We start from the raw sequence: 18,139 nt of genomic DNA, 5'->3' as shown, positions 1-18,139 counted from the left end.
CTGAGGGGTGCTGCAACCCCATGCCCTACGTTGCAAAGAATGGGGATGGAGGAAATGGGGGGAATTGTGGAGGCAGGAAGTCAGTGGTTCTCAAACTTTTTGGACTATGGCTCACCTGGCTCAATGCAAACCTTTGTGTGGACCATCAGTTTCTAATAGAAACTCATTATTAATTACATAATTACGCCTGAGCCGTTGTGCTCGGGATAACGGTTTAATTTAACCAGTAAGAAAGGAAATATCAATTTAACTTATTAAGCAGATTAAGCACTTTAACTTTCTCATGTTTATTTAAAATCAAGTTTGATAAAGTAAAATATTTTATGTTCAACACAAAAGGTTCCCATGTTTTCTTTAATTATGGCAGGGGTAGGGAACCTTTTTTGGGTCAGCGGCCACTGACTCAAAAAAAACCAAAAAACCAACCAACCAACCAAACAAAAAAAACACACCACACTAGATCAGGGACCACACAAGTGAGCAAAGAGAAAAAAAAAACTACCACCTTTCAAAACCCCCAACCTTCGCTGATGTGACCTAGAGCTGACACACATCATTCCTTTGGCACTCCAACCCCACTGGGAGGAAGGACTGAGGGAGGACTGAGGTTCAGGGCTTCCCTTAGGCCAGATTTACTCTTCTGGGGTTGCAGGGTTAGTGGATTTTGTAGAACCACCCCGGTTCTGGAATTGGGGGGGAGGGGTTTCAGTGTGCAGGACAGGGCTGCTATCGAGAGGAATGGGGGTGCAGGAGGTGAGTGAGGGTGTAAGGTCTGGGTGGGAAGTGGGGTGCAGGAGCAGGCTGGGGTAGCATGTCTGGCTGGTGGAGGAGGCAGGAGCAAGGGAGGGTGCAAGAGTAAGGATGTTAAGTAATTGTCTAGCTGAGTAGTCGACGGACTTTCCATCGACTACTTGACTAGTCATGTACATTTCAAAGGAGGAATGCAGAACTCGTGTAGACGAGGGCGTGCTAGCTTTGAAATGTACAAGAGTCCCCAGCTTTTTTGCCTCTATCTGATAGAGACAGCAAGGAAGGGGGGGGGGGGAAATCAACTAGTTGACTGACTGACTGACTATCTGATAAGTTTTTGCTTATCAGATAGTTGACTAGTCCTTAACATCCTTATGCAGGAGTGGGCTGGAGTCAGGGTGTCTGGCTAGGAGAGGGGTAGGAGCAGGGGAGGAGGGTGCAGAAGCAGGCTGAGGTTGTGGGATTTCAACAGGGGGATATGAGAGGGGGCTGGGAGTGTAGGGGGGGCACTTGTTCTCATTCCCCGTGCAATTCCCAGGCAAGGCCTCCCACTGCTCCCATTGGCTGGATTCCAATGGGAATTCTGGCTGGATTCCTGCCAATGGGAGCAGCAGGGAAAGCTTCCAGGCAGTGTGCCCGCAGGCTGCTGTTCCCCAGGAGAGAGAAGGAGAGCAATTCCTTCCCCATGAGCTGGATCATGCAGTGAGGCTTGGCGCTTTCTCCCCATACACGCCCCCAGAGCAGGAAGCCAGCACTAGTTCTCCAACCACCCAGGGGATGGAGGGAGGGCGAGGCTGGAGTGCCAGCCTGGGTGTCCTGCTGTGGGAGGAAGGGGAAGGCTGAGCTTGAGCCGTGGACAATCAGGAAGGCAGCCATGGAGCACTAGTTGTTCACGGACCGCAGTTTGAGAACCACAGCTGTAAGAGGAAAGGGGGAATACTGGAGACGATGGAGGCTACAGTGAGCAGAATATAGGTCAGCTGTTGGGATGTGTAGATGGTGGTCAGGATAAGTAGGGGCTGCTGAAGCACTGTTGGGAGGGGCAACTGTTGTGAGGGGCATTCAGGGGTTTGTGCATAGAGAAAGGTATGTGTGGGATGGCGATGGAAGGAGCATGTTGGGGTCTGTAGGTGGGATATTTCATGGTGTGGAAGCACTTTGTTCAGGGCCCCAAATCCTTAATCTGGCATAGGTACTGATGAGCATGGGCAGACCTTTGTGTAAGTTTCTAGAGCATAGGCAATGATTTGATGTTGCAATGAGCTGGAAGGGAATTCTAGGGCATTAACATTCAAAGGAGCGCACCCCTGCATGTCCTAAGCTTCTTTAGTTTAGAATATGTTCTAAATGAAACAATGAACATTTTGGGCTGTCAACCAATTAAATAATTGCAATTAATCATGAGATTAAAACCGACTAATCATGACTACTTTTGAATTATAATACTAAACAATAACAGAATACTAGGGATGTTAAATATCGGTTAACTGAATAGTTGATTAACCTCATGAATTCTTATCGGTTAGCCAAGTATACTATAGAGCTCGAGGGTGGGGCTGGCAGCCAGTGTGCTCTGGTCCCACTCCTGAGGAGCCTCCTGCCACTCTGCACTGCTGCCTCTGTTACAGAGGCAGCAGCATGGGGTGCCACGCAGGAGCTGGTCTATGAGGGAAGCCAGTTTAAAAACCAGCTCCCCGCACAGACCAGCTGCCTGTCACAGAGGCAGCAACATGGGGTGAAAGCAGCCCCTGTTCATGGGTGGGTCTGAGCTCATGAACCCAGCACAAGTTGGAACTGAGCTGGGCTGCCTGCCCACCTGGCTCCTAATGCACTTTAAATGCAGAGCCACAGCAGGGGTAGGTCTCAGATCCAGTGCGAGCCAGGACTGAGCCTATTGGCCAGCCTGCTAAAAAATTTACTGGGGGGCGGGGGAGAGGGAAAGGATGCATGTAGTCTATAGCATTTACCTATAAGCTTTTGCTTGTCAGTTAATCGACTACACTATTACATCCCTACAGAATACCAATGAAAATCTACTACAATTTGTTTAGATGTTTTCCAATATTTTCTAATATATTGATTTCAATTACTTTTAATTATTTTTATTACAAATATCTGCACTGTAGAAAATGGTATTTTTGCATTCACCTCATACAAGTACTCCAGAACAATTCTTTTATTGTGAAAGTGCAACTTAAATACAGATGTAGAATTATTTTATTTTACATAGCTACACTCAAAATCAAAACCGTAGAGCTTAAAAGTCCATTCTTGTACAGCTAGTACCTACTTCTTGTTCAGCTAGTACTAAGACAAACTAGTTGGGGACATCAGACTCAGACGATAAAATGAAGGCACGTCAGGTTGCACTGCTTTGGATCATTATCCAACGGAACCCATCATCGGCATTAAAGTGTGCCCCCTAGAATGATGGACAAGGCATAAAAGGGCATACAAATGTTCAGCGTATCTGGAAAGTAAATATCTGGCAGCACTGTCTGTAACACTGTCATGTGAATGCCTAGTCTCACTCTCAGTTGACAATGTAAATAAGAAGTGAGCAGCATTATCTGCTGCATATATAAACAAACGTGTTTTTGTAATTATTAAAATAAATAAATGAAACAATTCTATGTTTGTAAGTTGCACTTTCATGATAAAAGATTGTACACGGTGAATGGAAATACCATTTTTACTGTCCAAATATTTGTAATAAAATACAGAATGAGTAATATATAATACACTTTGATTTCAACTGCAGCATAGAATATAACATTCTGAAAAAGAAAAATATCCAAAATACTTATAATACATTTAAATTGGTATTCTATTATTGTTTAGAATTGTGATTAACCACACCTATTTTTTAAAAATCTACTTAATTTGTTTTGCATTAATTGCATGCATTAACTGTGATTAATTGACAAATAGCATGAGGTCACACACTTACCATGGAAGAGTTCTTTTTCTAGCTGTTCATTCCATACAGGTGCACAATTCTCCATTTCAGCTTGGCTTGCATCAAATACATTACCAGGCAGTTCAGCTGGTAAAGATGAGTTGCATGTTTCAGCCTGTTGAAAAGTTTAAAGGTCTGTACAACTTATTTCATAGCAAAACAAATCATCTTAATATGGACAAGAGGAGAGAAAAGCCTCATGGGTGCCAGTATTCTTTTTAACATATGCTTGAAATCACTGTGCTGCACATGTGGAGAAATAAACTTCATATAGTAGGAACAAGGGATTTGGAACAATCATCTACAGTTCTTGATTGTGGAGGGGGGATTTTAGTGCATCTTGTCTTGAGGCTGTAGCACACTTCAGAGCACACTAAATATCAGTTAATCACAAAGCCATCCTTATAGTTGTTGGCCTTTTACTCATTACATCTCCACATATCCTTCTAGAACAGGGGAGGCCAACCCATTACAGACGAAGAGCCAAAACAGTTGTGGATACACGCAAAGAGCAGAGGGAAAAAAGTTGAGGAGGGGGAAAAAAAAAAAAAGAGAAGGGCAGAACAGGCATTTCCCTTTTAAGGTGACCATTTTGAACTCTGCACAGGACACCGTGACTCCGGCTCTGTCTCTTTGTCTCTTTCAGACAAAGCTGAAACTTTTTCTTTGGAGAGCCGCATGTGGCTTGCGAGCTGTGGTTTAGCCACCCCTGTTCTAGAAGGCTATTGCCTCTGTAATTTCAGTTTTCCTAAGCCATGCTTCTTTCATGGGCACATTTACAACCTACACCAACAGGTAATATTTTACCCCCCAGCAAAAAATTACTAAGCACCACTGTGAACGCTCCTACACCAAGCTTTCATCTTTACACTGTACTACCAGATACTTTACTAGTATTTAATAAGATTGATTAGTAATGGTTTAATGAAACAAAATTCCACTTGTGATACTTTACTCTTGAGATTTCAAACAGTGTTTTCACATACACATGAATTCAAAAAACATTCAGTAATTAGTAATCAGTCTCACAATTCTCATTTCCCCAATCTATTCCAGTGGGAAGCAGTTTGGTCATGGGTGAGTATTCCCATGGCTGTAAGCGGGTACCTTTGCTATACCATCTGCTGTTAGCACATGGAAGTTTTATCTGTGACTGTCATGAATCTGCTACCTAATTCCACCAGCCTCTGGCAATACAAACACAACCTTCCAGGCCTTGCTCTCTCTGAGCAGATTAGCTATAGGCAGACACCAACCCCATAGCTCCCAGAAGATCCTGATCCCCTGAACACTTAACTCTCAGATGCTCTGCACCCAAAGGAATAGCACACATCAGCTTATTAGATTCAACTTAGGATCATTGCTTCGTTTAACATACAGCACTTAGACACATTTACAGTGAAAACAAAAACAAGTATATTATCCAAGAATTGAGATTCAAATGATAGCAAGATTGTTAGAAACAGATTCTAGGGCTGCTGATTAATTGCAGCTAACTCAACATTAATTTATTCTTGGATATGTACTTTTAATACTCCAGTCATCTGAAAAAGTGGTTTATGCCCATGAAAGCTCATGACACCATCTACATGTTTCGTTAGTCTTTAAGGTGCTACTAGACTATTTGTTATTTTAAGTTTTTCAAAATTAATTGCTAAACAGTAAGACCAACTGAAAATTATTTTTTGTGGATTTTTTCTACATTTTCAATATTTATTTCAATTACAACAAAATACAAAGTGTACAGTGCTCACCTTATATTATTTTGATTACTAAATATATGCACTGTAAAAATGATAAACAAAAGAAAAAGTATTTTTCAATTGACACCATGCAAGTAGTGAAGTGCAATTTCTTTATCATGAAAGTGTAACTTACAAATGTAGATTTTTGTTGTTGTTACATAACTACACTGAAAAACAAAACTATGTGAAACTTTAGAGCCTACAAGTCTATTCATCCTTTTTTCCCCCCTGGCAGTTAAGACAAACAAGTTTGTTCACATTGACAGAAGATACTGCTGCCTGCTTCTTATTTACAATGTCACCAGAAAGTGAGAACAGGTGTTCCCATAGCTACTATGTATATTAAATATTCATATGTCCCTTTGTGCTTCAGCTAAAGTCCAGAGGACGTACTTTCTTGCTAATGATGCTCTTTACAAAAATAATGCATTAATTAAACTTGTGACTGAACTCCTTGAGGGAGAACTATGTCTCCTGCTCCATTTTACCTGCATTCGGCCATACAGGCAGTCCCCGGGTTACGTACAAGATAGGGACTGTAGGTTTGTTCTTAAGTTGAATCTGTATGTAAGTCGGAACTGGCGTCAGCCGCTGCTGAAACTGATCAGTTTCAACCGCGGCTGAATCTGGATGCCAGATTCAACTTAAGAAACCCAGGCGTCCCCAAGTCAGCTGCTGCTGAAACTGATCAGCGGCTGATTCCAGGAAGCCTGGGGCAGAGCAACTCTGCCTCAGGCTTCCTGTAGTCAGCCACTGGTCAGTTTCAGCAGCGGCTGACTTGGGGATGCCTGGGACAGAGCAGCTGGGGTGCTGCTGGGTTGCTCCAGTAGCGCGGCTCCTCGGCGCTACTGGAGCAACCCAGCAGCACCCCAGCTGCTCTGCCTCAGGCATCCTGATTCAGCCGCTGCTGAAACTGACCAGCAGCGGCTGAATCAGGACTCCTGGGGCAGAGCAGCTGGGGTGCTGCCGGGTTGGTCCGGAGCAGCACTGCGGGAGCAACCCAGCAGCCCCCAGCTGCTCTACCCCAGGGGTAGGCAAGAAAAGCCTGGTCTGCTGGGGGGGGGGGCACTAGCTGCACCCCCCCCACCAGCAGACAAGGGAGACAGGGGTGGGGATGCCCAAGTCCTCCACGTCTTTGCTCCGTCTCCCTGGTCTGCTGACCTGGGAGACACGGAGCAAAGCCGCAGAGCATGCGGGCAGTGGGAGAGTCCAGGTGCGCCGCGCTGTCCCACTGCTGGCGTGCTCCGAGGCTTTGCTCCCCATCTCCCTGGTCTGCTGGTCAGACCAGGGAGACGGGGAGCAAAGCCTTGGAGCACGCCCGCAGCGGGACAGCCCGGGCGCGCTTGAGCTGTCCCCCTGCGGGCGTGCTCCGCAGCTTTGCTCCCCGTCTCCCTGGTCTGCAGGGAGAAAGCCAGCGGAAGCAGCCCCGCAGCCGGCCCCACAGCCCCAGCCCCTCCACGTCTTTGCAAAGCCGTGGGGGAAGACCAGGGAGACGCGGAGCAGCTTTTCTCGCCCCGGAGTACACGGGCGGCGGGACCGCCAGGTCCCGCAGTCCGTGTCCTCCGGGGCGAGAAAAGCCGCGTTCGTAACTGTGGATCCGACGTAAGTTGGATCCGCGTAAGTCGGGGACTGCCTGTATATTTAATGTTATTATAGGAGTCTCAGATGATTGCCCAACACATGCTCATTTTAAGAATGCGTTCACAGCAGATTTGACAAAACACGAAAAAATGTGAGCTTTCTAAAGATAGCTACAGCACTCCACCGAGCTTTAAGAATCTGAAGTGCCATCCAAAATCTAAGAGGACAAGATGTAAAACATGCTTTCAGAAATTGAGAGCAACCTTTGATGCAGAAATTGTCGATCCTGAACCACTAAAAAAGAAAAACTGTCCTTCTGCTGATGATATCTGACTCAGATGATGAAAATGAGCATGTGTTGTTCTGCTTCTGATTGTTTTTCGAGCAGAACCCATCATCAACATGGACATTTTAATCCATCTGGCATGGAAATATCTTGCAACGCCAGCTACAACCGTGCCATGTGAAAGTCTGTTTTCACTTTGAGATGACATTACAAACAAGAAGCAGGCAGCATCCTCTCCTGCAAATTGTAACCAAACTTATTTGAGTGATTGGCTGAGCAAGAAGTAGGACTGAGTGGACCCATAAGAGTTAAAGCTTTACATTGTTTTATTTTTCAATTCAGGCTTTTTTTGAACATAATTCAATATTTACAAGTTCAACTTTCATGATAAAGAGATTGCACTACTGTACTTGTATGAGGTGAAATAAAAATACATTTTTGTTCTTTACAGTGAAAATATATGTAATAAATGTAAAGTGCTGAACACTTTGTTTTTCCGATTACAAGGCAATCAATATATTTGAAAATGTAGAAAACGTCCAAAATATTTAAATGAAAATAGAATACCATTTACTTTAAACAGTGCAATTAATCACAGAGTTATATTAACTGTCTCCTCAGACCCTATGCTGCCAGCATACCTAACTATTTTTGAGACACCACCGACTTCCTGAGAAAACTACAGAACATAAGTAATCTTCCTGAAAACACCATCCTAGCCACCCTGGAAACAGAAGTTCTTTACACCAACATTCCATATGAAGATGGATTCCTGGCTGTCAGGAACACCATCCCTGATGATGCTCTCGTCCCATCTCTGTGCTATTTATTTGAAAACTGGACCCCTTAAACTTCATTCATCTAAAGAACTGGGTTGTGCCCACAAAAGCTCACAATACCATCTACATTTTTGTTAGTCTCTAAGATGCTGCAAAACTATTAGTTTAATTTTTCCAGTTACAGACTAATACAGCTACCCCCTGAAATATTTTTTTAATCATGTGACAGCCCGAACAGATCAACATAAAACAAAATCATATCATGCTTGCTACAACCTATACTTAACACACATGACATTCCCTTCCTCTACAGGATTGCTCACACTAAAACCTTCCCCCAACATTTGTCAACCGAAGTGGCTTGTTCTTAGCATATCTTCCTAGCTTAAAGGATGCCAGAGCATCTTTCTGCACCACCGATTATAAAATCCCAGACTCTTGATCTTCTTCTGAAAATAGGGTTCCTCCTCCCCTCTCACTGTTTACTTCTTCCAGCTAATTTCCTTCCAAAAAGTCTCTGGCATGAGATTCAATATGCTAACAGATTTTCATTGCAAGATACACAACACACAATGGTTAACTAAGGAGAAAAGTAATTCCCTCCTCTTGTCTGAGAAATTTACCTCAAGGCATGCTACCTTTGAGAAACATGTCTTTAACTAGAAGGTTTAGAGAACACATTTTCTCAACTCACAGACACCCACATACACCCCTCAATGATTATTACCATCTGTGTTACACAGGCTTTCATTAGAGATATTACGTGACATTCTTTTGGTAAACCTAGGGGAAATCACCATACCCCTATGTACTAAGGATGTAAAGGGGTAACCGGTTACACAGTAAGCATTGCCTTACTGGCACTCTTACCAGGGTAACCAGTTAACTGGCACCTGGCCAAAGCAGCCTCCCACCCACGGTGCAATGTGGTGGGCTGATTAACTGATTAAACATACAGTTTAACCGGTTAACATGTTAAAACAAGATTTTACATTCCTACTACATAACTCAATTCTCTCTGCTAGTTAGCATCAAGAAGTCTTTAGGTCACAGCATAGGAAGGGGGCTGCCCTTTAGGAAGGCCTGTAAAGGGAGGACCAGAAATGCTGACTGTATGAGCTACCGTCCTACTCAGCAGTTCAGTGTGTCCCACCATAGCATGCGGATGAGGTCCCTTCATGATCCTTCCTGCTCTGAGTGGTCTCAGGATTGATCAGACTGGTGCAGAACTGGCAAATGTACATGGAACGATTGAATGAACCCTTTATTTCTGTGTAATATGGGACCAAAATATCATACAAATTCAGCAATTGCAGACTGGATCAGACAAAGGCCAGCAAATGGTGCATCATTAGAAGTTGCAAGAAACCTTACATTAGGCAGTCAACAGACTACCTCTCCAGCAATTAAGAGACTGGTTTATGCTTTGATATATGCAGGTTCTCATAATTCTTGAGCCAGATTCTCTGCTGGCATAAATTAATACAGCTGCATTGATTTAAATGGATTTCGGTCAGTTTACACTAGCTAAGCATCTGGTCCTATTCATTTTTTAAAAATATTTTCTACTGTAACTCTGGATGCTTTATATCTAGTCAGATCTTTGTTTCAATGATATACAGGTTGCATGTGCCTGGTCCAGCACCTTGGGACCTGAGTGGACCTGAACCAGAGTTTGCCAGACCAGGAGAAGTCAAGGCTCCCTGCTGCAACCACCCTGGCTGGTGTTCCCTGCTGCCAGCCTGGCCAGGGCTCCACTCTTGACTCTGGCCAGCTAGGACTCTCTGGTCCAGCAATATCTGTGGACTAACTGGTCCAGCAATATCAGGAGCACGGATGTTGCTGGATCACAGCGTCCTGGATTTTAGAGATTCAACCTGTACTATGACAATGAGCTCCTCAGGCTAGCTGGGCATTGCATCTCCTTTTATCAATTTTAAATCCTGCCATTAGATTCCATGGACTAGCCCCTTGTTCTGGAAGTGTGAGAGTGGGATGGAAGAGTAGCAGTACCCAACTTATCTTCTTGATACCACTTTTCATATATATAATACCCTATGTTCCCTCTTAGACTTGGTCAACACTACCACCCTGTGTTGGTTTGGCTGCATCACTCAAGGGGATAACCTATCCACACCCCTGGGCAATGTACTTACAACAGGGTTAAGTCTGCATAGACAGCACAATGTCAATGGGAGCTACAGCCTTGCTGAGAGATGCAATACCTATGCTAATGGGAAAAATCTTTTCTGTTCATGTAGGCAGTGTCTTCAATAAGTGCTCCAGAAGCACAGGTGCAGTGATGCAGCACTGTAAGTGTAGACAAGCCCTTAGTTATCTCCTCTGTGGTTATACCATATAACAGAGTGCATGTTAGTAATGCAGAGCAGAGAAATGGTTTAAACCAGCGTTTCCCAAACTATGGTACGTGCGTGGAAAAAAAAAAATGCCGGGCCTCAGTGTGCCTGGTGGCTGCCGGTCCTTAGGCCGATTCGACCCATTCGGTCGAATCGGGCCCCATGCCCCTGCACCCGGAAGTGCCGGCAAGTTAAGAGCCGGGGGCCCTGCTCCAGCACTATGTGGAGCAGGGTCTCTCCCCAGCTCTGCCTGGTGTGGTCCCTGGATTCCCCCCCCCTCCCCCACTGACCTCCCCGTGCGTCCTCCCACCCCGCCCCCAGAGCGTTCGCCTCAGCCCCGCATGTCCCTGCCGCGCGCAGCTCCTCCTCGCCGCCTGCCATCCATGCACGGCGTTGCACATGGGCGGGGAGGACGCCTGGGCGTGACGTGATGTGACATCACGGCCCGGGGTTTTGAAACCCGCGGGAGGCACGTGGCGGGGCCTGGCTGGCTCCGGGTTCGGCCTCCGGGGCCTGAGTGCGGACTCTGACCCCACAATGTAGAAGGAGAAGGTAGGGAACCGGTTCATGCGGCGACAGAGGTGAGGAGAGGGAGAGGAGAGGCGTAGGGGGGGTGGAAGGAGAAGAGGCTTGGGCGGGGGAGGGGAAGGCACCAAGGAACAGGGTGCAGGAGAGAGAGACAAATGCCAGGGGGCCAAGTGCAGACCATGAGGGAAAGGGCAGGAGGGGAGGTGTCAGTGGGAGAAGGCTTGAAAGAAGGGGTGGGCATGAGGAAGATCAGGACAGAGCAAATCGTGTGCGAGGGCACAGAGGGGCAGGAGGGCAATTGGGTAGAGACTGGTGAGGGGGTGGAAATTAGGGAAAAAGTGGGCAAAGGGAGGCACCAGGAGGGTGCAGGGCTAAGGGAAGGTGCAGGTGCCAGGGGATTCTGGGGTGAGGAGGAGGGGAGAGCTGGCCATCGGAAGCAGAACTGGATGGGGGAATCAGGGCAGGCTGGGGAGGTTGGGGGGCTGGTGGAAGCAGGGTTGCCAGGAGGTGTGAGGTTGGGGGCAGGGAGCTGGCAGGGGAAGATGTGGGCGGGGTGGGAGAAGTGGCCACTGGAAGGAGGGCTGGACACAGGCAGCAGGGCTGGCCAAGGGACATTGGGAGGAGAAGCAGGGGAGAACTGGCTGCCCAGGAGGGGGTTGGGGAAGTGAGGCTGGCCAGAGGCACAGCAAGGGGAGCAGGGGGGAGGAATGAATCGGCCTGCAGGGAGTGGGACTGACCGGATCCAGTTCCCCCCTCCCCCCCCACCCACAAAGCACGAGTTAGTCCGGCACAGGGATTCTACTGTTCCCCCTCCCACACACACACCCCTCGAGTAGTTGTGAACTATCTGGCTGGTAGACACACTCATGCAGCCTGAGCACATTTACCAGCCAGGCAGTTCGAAACTACAAACTGATACATCTAGTAATAATACAACTTAAATTGAGAAAATACCAGACATATTATATGTCTGGTATTTTCTCAGTTTGTTTTTCGTGTGTTTATATTTTTGGGCTGCAAAAAGCAGAACTGAAAAAAAAAAAGGGTTCCAATTAAAGTAAAAAGTTTGGGAAACCCTGGTCTAACCAGATGTCTGTCTTACAGCCCATATATCCAATCTATATTCCTTAACTTGCTGGCAAGAATATTGTGGGTGACCATATCAAAAGCTTTGCTAAAGCTGGCACTGGGAGATTTGGAGGACCAGAAACAACTTATTTGAATATTCATCATTTGATTAAGGAATATGCAAATACGCAAATGAACATTACTGGTCCTCCAAAAGTTCGTGAATGGATTTACTGGTCCCCGTGTCAAAAAGTTTGGGAACCCCTGGTTTAAACTGAGACTCTGAGCGAATTTTATCCCAGGTATAATTCTGCTGATCTTCACGTAGTACAGTGAAGTTACACCAGTGAGGTATTTGGTGCCTCATACTTGAAATGTCTCTGCCACCTATCTGGAGCATCCAGCCACAACAAATCACCTGAAGCTAGAACACAAAGTAGCTTTCCTAGTGCCCAGGTTCTATTTAGCTAAAGTAGTTCATCGTGACAAACAGCCTCATCCCCGCAATTGCTCAGCACATGACACTCTCAGTGTCTCGGTATCACTGTGCATTGAGGGCTTGCAGAATCAGACAAACTACTGTTGGACTAAATCTTACTCCCATGGAGAGAAATTCACCTCTATGCATAGGACCTGCACAAGGCGTATGCATTGCTTAAATCCCACTTAAGGTCTCAAAATAGGATTTAAGTGGTTCATGTGTTTCTTGCAGACCTGCCTGCATGGAGATGAATTTCACCCATTGAGAAGTCCATCACCAGACAGTCGCACGGACATCAGTAGAACCAGTGAAGGTGGCAGAATCTGCACCTACTGAAATCTGAATAATCTGCATCTGAATTTGAACTTGCATCAAAGCTAGAAGTAATTTAGAAGTGTGCTCAAGCTGTTCAGATGCAAATAAAACTAAACTAAATAAATTCAAGCTGCAAGTATTGGTTCGAAGTAAGTTTACATTTATTTATACTTTGGCTACTACTGCCAAAATCTCTCTTGTGTTTGCCCAGTAGCAATAATTTATTAAATCATCTCCTTGGTAAAGAGACTCAAAATCACACTGCAGAAGCTAGACTTCAGACTCTGTTGAAGCGACAGGGACAAATTCATCCCTGGTATAACATCACTGAACTCAACAGGCTCCCACTACTTATTATTTTTCCCTAGTGTTTAAATACAGAATTGCACAATTCATGCTTAAATAAGTAGCTAGATGGGCATAATGTCTACTCTAAAAAGACAGTGAACTAACATTCAGAATGTTCCTTTGCTTTAAACATTCTTGACAATAAAGTTGCCGAGCTACTTACGTGTGCCATATCCTCAACTTTGGAAGTCTGGGCGCCCAAAGCAAAGCTGTCATATCTGTGAAAAGAATTTAAATTGCTGCTTTGAGAAGATGAACGCAATAAAATTTTACAAGGGAATAAATAGCCAGCTTACTTCCTTTTAATACCCAGCTAGAAGCTTCTGAAAATACTTTTTATGAAGAGTCCACAGAGACTGTCACATGCTGTTTTTCAAATATATCTTAGGATACCATTTTTTTCCACCTGTCAGGTTGCTCAAATCTGCAGCTTGTGAATGTTCCAAGTGAACAGCCAAGAAGAGACCTCAGATTAGTGGCATTTACACTGTGGTAATAGCATACTTTCAGGTAACTCCAGGTCTGTCATTCTAATAGAAAAGGTAATTTTGCAATCTTAGTTCATTTCCCAAATGACAAGAACTTAAGTACTGTGAAGAACCGAAGGTTTTGGTACTATGACCTATAACGTTCAAAATGGCCTGAGACCTATTATTGGAAAGACTGCCTCTTTTATTGTCCCATATTGCCATAGTGGAGATGACTGGGGCATCCCACCTGTATAAGAAAGAGGGGAAGCCGGCAGACTGTTCTCTGTAAAGTCCTGGGGAATTTGCTCTCACCAGTCTAAAATAATCCTAATTTTTCAACTTTCAGTACAGACTGCAAGGCCTAACAATTTCTCCAGGTTGTGAAGGATTGCCAGGACTCTGGTGGGAGTCCTTGTAAGGTTCTTCAGTCATTTTTCAGCTACTGCATTAATGTTATTTATTGGCCATGAGAAAGGATTGTGTCTTTTTAGAATTGTAATTTTTGTGTGTGTATCCAGGGGTGCAGAGAGCAAAGGTTGGGCATTCCTGTGAATGGAATGAGTGTATACATCTAAATAAATAATCAAAGCAAAAGAGAAGTGCAACTGATTTAAATGGGGTTACTCGCATGAGTGAAACAAGACTGATTTGTTTCCATACAGGTAAAAAAAATGCTCCCAATTCAGTAAGGAAATGAACCCTATATCACAGTAAGATATGGTTCCTTCTCCCACTTGCATACCTTTGTTTAAAGATTAACATGCCTATTCCCCTGCCCAAAAGGGCACTGAAAATAAGTTTGCCTTGCTTGTGGTTGCTCTTAACTCTTCAGCCCTCCTTCTGGAGGGCTTTGTTTTACTTATTCTTTTCATTATTTTGTAGTCAATCCTGTCTCAAAGTTATTTTTTACAGTTATTTCCTTTTGGTTCTTAAGGCTTTCACTGACTGAACTAAATTATTTTATTGTGCTTCAGCAGCAGGTATAAACTGGCTTGTCAACATGTTCAGTGTATCCAAGTCTGTCTTCCCAATGTGCTGTGTCATGTGTTTGTAATGCGCTTGCAGGCAGGGAAGAACAGTCAAGAACAGTATTTGTGGTTTTGCAATAGGGAACATTAACATCAGGATCCCTCCCTCATATAGGGCATCATCCAAAACCTCTGAATTCTATGGAAAAATTCCCTTTTGATTTCCATGGGTTTTGCCTGCTCCACTCCTTAACTTTGCTTGATAGCAGTTAATCCTGTTACTATTCCCATTGAAGTCAATGGAGTTATTACTCGGAGTGTGTAAGGTTTTCAGAATCAGATCTCAAAAACATATTTAACTTATGCTTTAAGCTACAATGATGCTAAGCATGTATCATCACTTAACACAATGTACCGAGTTGAGCTTGTGGTATTTTAGAGACTTTACAATAATTTATTTCAAACCAACTGTAATGAGCTTGTTTGTTTATAAAACACAACACCAATCTCAAGTCTTATTCCATTAGGGGATGGAATAAATGAGGGAAAAATAATCTATTGGCCACTTCAATTTTATACATGGAGAATTGTTCTATACAACATATTTGCAAGTGCTGTTCCAGACCAATTTTAATTATTCAAAGCAGTGGGACATCCACAATTCCTTTTCCAGCACATCTAGCCACCAGAAAGATTTGGGGCTTTAAAAAAATATATTCTGATCAAATTTTCATCCCATTTTTCCTGTTTATACCTCCTTGCACCATCCTAAATAATTCTTCCCTATCCTTGTTCTTAACACATTTTAAGTAATAGAGGACAGTGTTCCTCCTTAGTTGTCTCCTTGTAAAATTATAATAAGATTATTATAATCTTCTCTCCTACATCAACCCCTGCAGCCCCCTAAACCATCCTCATTGCTCTACTCAGAACTCCATCCAGTTTGTCAGCATTTTGAAATTCAAGGTTTGTTTTGCTACAGGCAAGTATTTCTTAAACTCATTACCATAGAAACCAGAAATCATTTGACTTCTTTTGATTACTAAACAGTCTATACACACACTCCCTCTCTCTCTTTGTGTCCCCCCCACCAACATGAAATTAGGTACGCTGCAGCTAGACAGACTATTAAAGAGTGCAACATTAAAAGTGAGATTGCATTTAATAATACACAATGACTCCATCAGCGATTCTGCAGCAAGTTGTTAGTTTCAGTCAAGCACTAGTCTACAAAGGCCAGTGACCAGGTTCTTGGTCAGCGTGCAATCTATTTCCTTCTAGTATTCTAAGCATTAAACACTACCAAGCTACAAAACAATCAAATTACGTGAGCATGTTCAAAACACATGGTTAAGTAAAACTAAGTGCTTTTTAAATGTAACACTATTTAAACATTCTGTAAGAATAAGGTAAGAATAACTTTAAACATCAAATACTTGGAATCAAAAACAATCACAGGTTTTACTTACTGAAAACTTAGGTGTTACAAACCAAAGTTAGTCTCTTAAATAGCACCATGTACATAGACTTTTTTTGTAGCCTTCCATAACTTTTCCCACAGCAAAACACCACAACAGCAGGTGAGACTGTCCCTTCTGTGCAAAAAAGAAAGTACCATCTAAACAATCACTACTGCCTAGTTGTTTACAGGCTTCTACCAGTCAAAATTACTTACATGACTTACTTTGCTGTTGGTGCCTATTGTATGTCATTTACTCTCCAAAGAGCTTTTAACTGGTGACAAGCAAAGTATTTTTAATGCTTTGTCTACACATAAAACAAGTCACATGCCAAGACAACACCTAGAGAGGGTGGAGCAATTTTCAATAGGGAGACATGACTAGGCTATTTAGCTATTGGCTCAGCTTCACATCACAACCTTGCTGTTTATTTTTCAAATTCTGCCTCGTAATGAGTCAAGATCTGAATCCAAGACCTAATTTATACATTTTACGTTGAAAAAAAAAATCTACATATGCATATTCTACTGTTTAAAAAAAAAATCACATTAATACTGGTAAAGTCTGCCAAACTGAAGAGGCCATAATCTGAAGCCCCCTAGGCTTTGCTTTCAATTGAGCTCACCCCCTTAAGACTAATCTCACACCAACATATACCCCTCCTGAAGCCCTACTGCTTCTCAGTTATATAAATACTCTTTTTAGGGTTGCCAGATAGTTTCACAAAAAATACCAGACATGGTGGGAAAAAAAATTGGTCAAGAAAAAAAAACAACAAAATAAAAACGGGGGAAAACCAAAGTTGTTGAGCAAAACAAACACACACCGCACCAAAAAAAAAAAAAGTTACTGCGACTTTAAATCCTCGCGCCTCCCCCATCCCAACCAGATGCAGCAGGGGAAGAATGTCCCAAGCGGCCTCCTGCACTCAAAGAGAGCCAGTAATTTTCAATTATTTTTACCTTGTTGCTCTGTGTCATGCTGCCCTGATAACATGACAGGAGCTCTCTAGAAACAGTTGCAAGGCTACTTCATTGTCCCTCTTTAAACCCCACACTCTCCTCTGTTTGGCATACAAAAACTCACCGTTAGTCAGCTGGTGTGCTGAAATGACTGCTTAAACAGGCTGACCAGTACTGCCTCATTACCACCTTGTGCTTCCCCTTCTACCAGTCTGTTGTATCTGTTTTCTCATGTTATTTGTATTATTATAGCATCTAGAGTCCCCAGTCAGGCCCTGCTTTGTTAAACTCTATACAAACACAGGGCAAAACAACAGTCCTTGCCCCCAAACAGCTTACAAGCAAAGTTCATACACTAGTCAAACACAACAGAAAGGTGAACCCTGATATGAAAAGCATCTCACACGCTGGGTCAACGATCCACAATTGTGGATACCAACCATTGATCAATGTAAAGAAACAAGCATTGCACCACAAATTGGGGCTGGATAGTGAGATGTTGCCTGTGTATCTATTATTCAGGGCCCTTGGAGATGGGTCATAAGCGGCTATAGCCACTGCAACATGCCAAAGACTGTAATAACCATGTAGCTTTCATACAAAGCCTGAGCAAATGAAATGTTATCAAAGGATGAAACAAAATATAGGACTATGTAGCACTTTAAAGACTAACAAGATGGTTTATTAGAGGATGAGCTTTCGTGGGCCAGACCCACTTCCTTAGATCAAATAGTAGAAGAAAATAGTCACAACCATATTGTGACTATTTTCTTCCACTATTTGATCTGAGGAAGTGGCTCTGGCCCACGAAAGCTCATCCTCTAATAAACCATCTTGTTAGTCTTTAAAGTGCTACATAGTCCTATATTTTGTTTCAGCTACACCAGACTAACACGGCTACATTTCTATCACTTATAAAAGGATGGGACTTTGACCCTTACTTTCTGCTTAATCTTTATTCTTTCTGACATTTAACTGACAACTGTGCATTACATAACCATATAAAATCATGTTCCTAATGCTTTTTATATGTCCCAGTAGGCTAGAGAATCATCTAATTTAAATGGACACACAGTTACAAG

General features: G+C 43.6%; 1 protein-coding gene across 6 annotated transcripts in view; it reads right to left on the bottom strand.

Annotated features, from left to right (window-relative positions):
- EXPH5 (exophilin 5) overlaps positions 1-18,139 on the bottom strand; it is a 58,917-nt gene that overhangs the window by 9,367 nt on the left and 31,411 nt on the right. For 3 of the 6 annotated variants that reach the window (XM_089775641.1, XM_089775645.1, XM_089775642.1), the window contains 2 exons: positions 13,361-13,415; positions 3,701-3,824 (listed from right to left, as the gene is read on the bottom strand). In XM_089775641.1, the coding sequence (XP_089631767.1) occupies positions 3,701-3,824; positions 13,361-13,415 (179 nt within the window). Of the gene's footprint in view, positions 1-3,700; positions 3,825-13,360; positions 13,416-16,104; positions 16,256-16,310; positions 16,651-18,139 lie in introns of those variants that run through there. The other 3 variants (XM_089775643.1, XM_089775644.1, XM_089775646.1) reach the window with 3 other exon arrangements.

Source organism: Pelodiscus sinensis, chromosome 1, assembly GCF_052426305.1.
Source record: "Pelodiscus sinensis isolate ZL-2025 chromosome 1, ASM5242630v1, whole genome shotgun sequence".
NCBI classification, from domain to species: Eukaryota; Metazoa; Chordata; order Testudines; family Trionychidae; genus Pelodiscus; species Pelodiscus sinensis.
The sequence above is the reverse complement of the archived record's forward strand: the minus strand, read 5'-3'. Positions and strand labels throughout refer to the sequence as shown.